Source organism: Abramis brama (genome assembly GCF_963993115.1).
Source record: "Abramis brama genome assembly, chromosome: 13".
Taxonomy (NCBI): domain Eukaryota; kingdom Metazoa; phylum Chordata; class Actinopteri; order Cypriniformes; family Leuciscidae; genus Abramis; species Abramis brama.
In genome coordinates, this window is record NC_139975.1 from 6,791,740 (window position 1) to 6,798,311 (window position 6,572).

The 6,572-nt window shown below is 38.1% G+C and overlaps 1 protein-coding gene across 1 annotated transcript in view; it reads left to right on the forward strand.

Annotated features, from left to right (window-relative positions):
- Nucleotides 1-1,606, forward strand: part of kctd8 (potassium channel tetramerization domain containing 8) — a 28,760-nt gene extending 27,154 nt beyond the window's left edge. The window contains exon 2 of the mRNA XM_084133222.1: nucleotides 665-1,606. Coding sequence (XP_083989348.1) covers nucleotides 665-1,191 — 527 coding nt within the window. The 3' untranslated portion in view covers nucleotides 1,192-1,606. The remainder of the gene's footprint in view (nucleotides 1-664) is intronic.
- The last annotated feature ends 4,966 nt before the right edge of the window (nucleotides 1,607-6,572 follow it).

Here is a 6,572-nt window from a genome sequence, read left to right on the forward strand (position 1 = left end):
TAATAAAATCAGTTTAATTTTATCTAATTAAAATGTACCCTTTTTTGTGCGTAGTGTATTTTATGCTTTGTGCATCATGCCATACCTTGCAGCACGTTACATTTCATTTAGTGTGTAGGCAGCTAAGCTTCTCACTAGATTTTGGAACAGAACCATTCGTTCTTTAATTAATTTGAGTAATGGTGCCTTTCTGCTCAAATTTGTACATTTGTTGTTTTACTTGTTTTCCAGAATAAGAGAAAATGTAGATAGACAGACAGATTTTATAGAAAAGATAGATTTTATAGAAAATAGATTTTAAGTTTATTTTTATCCCATTGCCAAACTGTTCCCCCCCCCCCCCCCCCCTGGTTTTAGCCCTAAATCTAACTAAATAATATATATATAATATAAGTCCTTATGCAATTTTTGCTTGTCAAGTAAACATACCTTGTTTTAAGGATGCTTGGATATCTTTACTGCATAAGACATTTTTTAGCAGTGTATGTACAGTATACCAAAACCAATGTAAAGAGTAGAAGCAATGAAACTAGTGTGATTTATTGCATACGCTAACACAAAAGAGCTTAGCATATCATCAATTCAGACTGTGAGACTTTGCCATTGGCCTCTAGAGGTTTCGATTGTTTAATCAGCTAATATTTTTCCTTTATCTATCCACCAGGACCTGCCTGCAAGTCAGCATCCCCCAAACTGGAGCGCGAGGAGCCCAAGTCTGAGAAACTGCTGGATAAGGCTAGTGAGAGCGGGGCCTCGTTGAACGAGCTCTCCACATCCAGCTCTGAGACCCACTCAGAGGCCACGTCTCCCCAGGATGGGGGCCCCATCCTGGTGTCACGTGGTGAGGTCGTGGGGGGCTCCCTGGCCCCATGTGGCGCCCTGCACTCCGTATCTCGGCCTCCAAGCACTCTTACTCTCGGCCGACCGCCCAAGAAAGGTTCCTCCGTGCAGTGGATGGAGCTGCCGGATAAGAGGAGAAACAGTGAGCTGTTTCAGTCCCTCACCAGTGGAGTGGGTCCGCGGGAAGGTGGGGGAAGCGGTCTAACCCGGAGAAAGAATCTGGAGAGGCCCAATGCAGAGGAGGAAATGAAAGAGTGTATCCGAGATTTCCGAAAGATCAAGATCCCCCCGGCGTTCCCAGAGCGCAAACGGCAGTGGCAGTCAGAACTACTTCAAAAATACGGCCTATAAGGGAAATTCAGGATAGGGAACTGTTTTAAACCATCCAACCTATTCTCAATCTCACACAGTAGATTGTCCATCAGACTTTGAAGTCCTTAAAGGTCTTGATTCACATTGAGAAACCAAACAACCGAGTATCGGAAAACTTGAGCCAACAAAACATGTTCCACTTTGTTCCATTTTTGTTCAGATTGACAGCACCATTGATATCTTTGAACTAGACCTTATCAACTTTCCAAAAAATGGTGATGGAGAACTTTTTGACAAAGAGCCATTCCATCTACAGTCATTTAAATAAACCTTTCCATTATCCAGAAGGTCTGCAAACAGGGCTCAACAGTATATCTCTTTAAACTACTGAACTGACCGACTATCTTTGGTGATCTAGCCAAACTGGAAGTACAAATAAATCCTTGTGGTGTTCAAAAGAGAGAAGCGTCACTGTGCATTAACTAGTTGTTCAGTTTGGTTAAAAGCAATGCAGATTTAATGTAAATGCAGTTGTCTCTACCTACCTTTGTTTCAGAGGGGAATCTAGATGTAGGTGAAATGGTCTTTTATATACACATATTAGGGCTATCAAACAATTAAAAATTGTAATCAAACGATCATATGCTGATTAATTCATCAAATTGCAGTTACATATATCAGTATTTGCTAAGAAAAGCCCCCAGGCCGTTCACATAGGACACTTGTGTTGCGTATGCGCCATTACTTATCGTTTGGTTTATGTAAACTTGTTCTAGATTGATGTCCTTGGGCTTTGCATTATGGTCTTTATCTGTCATATCTTTTTTCAGCATATCACAAAACCGTTTTATGTGTATTTCATTCGCTTCAATTCAGTTGCTCCATCTTGAAGGCAAAAAACACGACTTTGTGAGCGGCTCTTTACTCATTCTGTGCTGCTTGCTCTTTGGTAATTGTGGTGATTACTAAATGATTGTTAAATTGACAGACATAATATATATATATATACATATATTGAAATATTTAAAATATAACCTTATATTTGCTAAAATATATATACAGTACACAATCTAAAATCCTAACTGAAATATCAGAGTAAAATGAGTAACAGATATACAAGATAATAGATACATTTTCTTCTCATTCCATCCCTTTAAATGAACTAATTGTTGCATTTGTATGATGGGCCACTATAAACATCATCTCTGCACTGGTTCTTCTGTATGTGAGGTTTCTCAGAATGATGCATAGAAATTGTCTGGGCCACTTTTGCTATGATATTTTGTTATGTGCCATTCATTTTCTAAAGTGTTTTTGTGTGTGTGCTTATGTCTGTATGTTTGCACACACTCTTTTCTTTCATGTACATTTCTATAGAGCAATTTGTGAAGGACATTTTGATTTGGAATCAAAAAAAGAAGGAAAAACAAGGAAGTGTGTTGCTACAAATTATTCATAAAAACATCCAGGGCCAAAGGAGATGAAGAGGAACACCAGGGCCCTTAATTAATACAGTGCAGATTGACCTTCCAAAGATGATCCGGCACTCGTACAAATGTTTGCAAAACATTAATGTGAAATCATCTTTAAGAATTGATCCTCGTGACACAAATTAATTGTAGTTTAAGTTTGAGCCAAGCAAGATTTATTTTAAAAATGGAAATAGCCATGGCGTTAAGCCAGCAGTTTAATCCACGTGCTGAAAACGGTTCCAAGATATTGTTTATGGCAGAGCGTCATCCCAGACTCGGGGAATGATCTTTCCATCTGCCGTAGGCTGTGTATCAAATGTCAGTGAGCATTGTGCATTTCCATCTCCATAAACACTTGTATTTGAGAGATGTTTGATGATCGCCCTCCAATTGATGTGTACGGTGTTCTGCATATGTTTAAAGCACAATTTTCTGTAAATGCCGGTTTGAGACATGACATGGTCTCAATCCAGGACACAGGTTTGAAAAGCACAGTCGACTCTGTCATCCTAGAAATATAATGTTTAATGGGTTTAAATCAGGGCTTAGTGTTAGTCTGCTGTGAAATCTGAAATGCTCCAAAATTTGTAAAGTTGTTATTTGTTGATTTGCCTCAGTGTCCTGTAATAAAAGTATCATGTTATGAATGGGTGATTTAATGTGCATTTTTTTCCCCTCATTTCATTTGAACTGATTTTTTTTTTTTTCTTCTTCTTTCTTTTCAACCTCTTGGTAATTTACCTTTCAGCGCTTTTATTCTCTCTCTTTTTTACTGAAGAAAATGTCAATACCAGCCTGTTCCAGGCACTTAAACATTAAAAATCTGTTCACTATATATATATATATATATTTCAGACAACAAAGCATGTCCCCGCTATTCATCCTGACAGAAAAGTGTTGCCATCTGCTCTTATTATTTTGGGCTTGTTTTTTCATCAAGACAGAAGCGTTTAATTTGCTTATTTTCAGAATAGTCACACATTTGGGATTGCTGGTCCTTGATGGCTGTCAAACCTCCACACTCTACATAATGTAAAGTTTGTTTCTCCTTTCGTCCCATGTTTCTGCCTCTTCTAGTGCCTCCTCACTCCAATGGTGCATAAATGCATGCTTTTTCTTTCCTGAGAGATTTATTCATTGATCTAGAGAGCCAGTTGTATATATTTTGTATATAACATTTTAATGCTATTTGTAAAAGGATGTCATTTTTGAAAATTCTTTGCAACAAATTATAGTTTAGCTTTTTATCAATATGTTTTTCTTGCAAGATCTGGCAACACTGTGTGGTAAGAAGGGGCTGAAATGCATCTCTTTTATAAGTCGTCTCCTTACCAAGTCAGATATGTTTGAAAACATTTATAAAATCAGGCAATATCAAGGGCAGCCATGATCCAAAAGGTCTTCTTTCCATATTTCTCCAGCAACAAGGCTACACAAACTTGTTGTGAGTTTTGTAGTTTGTTTTTTAAGTAATCATGCTAGCACATATTTTCTGTCACAACTGAATGTCAACATGTTTTAGATACTTTCTCAATTCTTAAATCCTAGGTTTGTCAGTGTTTATGGGAAATATTGTATTTGACAGGTAACACATATTGTCTAAGGTGGTTGCATCAATAAAAATGGTTTGGACCAGCTAGAAACCAGCTGCCATCTGTCAAAACACACCTACCACCTTAAGCTGGTTTTGGCAGGGAATAGGGATTCCTTAAAGACTTCATGGCACTTCACCTGTCTTAGATGTCTGGTAAGTCTTCAAGAGCATAATTATTTTGAGTCAGAAGGATGTTTTATTATTCATTTGAGTAGAGACTTCATTTACGTTGAGTCTTAACTTTGTCATCCGAGACTTTTCTCTTCAGCTTGGTGTAATCATTTCAGACATCTGAAGTGACGCTTGTAATAGAAGCGCTTATAGTTTTAGTCATGTAATCAGTCAGGCAGATCTCACATACCGGTAGTTTATTCATACCTGTCAAAATGACATCTGTCTTGTATTTGAGATACAATATGTAATCAGTTATATGAGTCATCATTTTTGTCCTTCCAAAGCTCTTTCCTTAAAGTGTTTTTGCAGTTTGGTTTGAGTGGTTTATCATTGATTTAGGTGAAAACAAAAATGTTGATGTGTAGTTCGGCTATTTACTGGTTATTTATGACACCATAGACCCAAAATGTGTCTTTCTACATTGACATCCATTCAAAAGTAGCAGCCTATTCTGACTCTGGAAATGAAATGGACATACTAATTCTTAGCTTTCAAAGATTTCAAACAATCAAAAGTTTGACTAACGGAAATGTGTTAATGGAGAAACTAAATGTTATGCCAAATGGAAATTAAAAAGACAGATTACAAAACTCTCACTGAGTCTTGCATTAGAAAGTTAAGGTTAGAGAAACAGTTAATGGAAAGGCTGAGCGCTCCTGCTTCCATTAAATACCGCCACTGAGAGAATGAATATGATGTTCTATATGTGAATTAAAGCCGTGACACACATCAGTAGTATATCCCATTTTCATGAATATCACCCGTATAGAAGCGCACACCCACACCAATCTAAATGCAAACACTCAACGTTTAAAATGCTGCCGTCCTGTTCTCTCAGATCAAATATGCTGATATGTTCTCCAAGAACCCCTCGAGAAGGAACATTTTCGCCGCTAAGCAAGCCCTCTCTCGCTGTCCTCTTTCCTCACAAAAGGAAAGCACTTATTGATGGAAAATTTAAATTTGTTTGAATAGAAAACGAAGAATTAGCATCATTGTGCTCTAATATCTCCATGGCAACTTCAGAATAAGTGGCTTCCCCTCACCTGTTTTAGAAAGCCGTTGTCCGAGCTTTCTCAGGGAGACGCATACATTATGTTTCACATTAAAGTGCTTGCATCAGCATTGCCGCCTGTCATGCGTCTACGGTAGGGTATAGAGAGAAAATGACAACCGCAATTACGAGGCACTCAACAATCCATCACAGCACGGTTGAAAAATTTCAAGCGGCCTTTTACACTGTTCACTATCTGACTGCGCATGCGCCACTTGATATTGTAATTTATAAAAACATAAGTGGCTTTCACTATGAGAATTACATCTAACCCTATATAGTAGGGATGTGCAAAAGTACATATTTTCAAAACTGAGTTGTCGATCAATTGTTTTTAGGAAAGCCCGGCATAATAAGGTTGGTTTCCAGAACAGAGCTTGTGACTTCCGGTGACGTGAGCAAACATGCTGTAGTGTAGTGTGTTCTGACAAAATTGAGTAAAGTTTAACTTTATGCAGAGCGAATTGATGTGAGGACTACCAATGGTAGTGATGACAGTGGAGCTCACGTGATCCATTTCCTTTCAGATACTGTAGTTGAGTGTTCACAAGATGAATTTAAATCTTGTCCTGAGCAATTTCCAGAGTATGTCACTTATTAATTAAAAAAAAAATTGTGTGCCCCTTGTCAGAACTGAGCTTGGTAAAACTTCCTTCAAATATGCCGCCACCTCAGATTGGAATCTTCTCCAGACGGAGATGACTTACTACAAAACTTGCGGTGCGTCCGAAATCACGTAGGCTACTGTACTACATTTGAATTTGAACTTACTTCGGGACCGTTTAAAAAAAGTTCTACTGTATATATGAATGTGTGTAGTATGAATGTAATCTGGACATACTACATCAGCCATGTTGTCTTTATCATGTAACCTACCAGTGTCAGTTGCGTCGCTTCACATCCATTCATAAATCCTCTCCCGTGGCCTCATGGGATAGTAAAGTGTCCATCGAATGTGCACTTCAGAATCTCGCTGGAAGTATGTCATCCAGCTAGGTCATACATTATGCACTTAAACTCTATTTACTTAAACTCTATTTACTTATGCACTATATACTCATCCGTGTAGTGTGTGAATTTTACAAGGTTATTTTGTCATTGAACTTCGGAGTCTGATCCCCCTCCC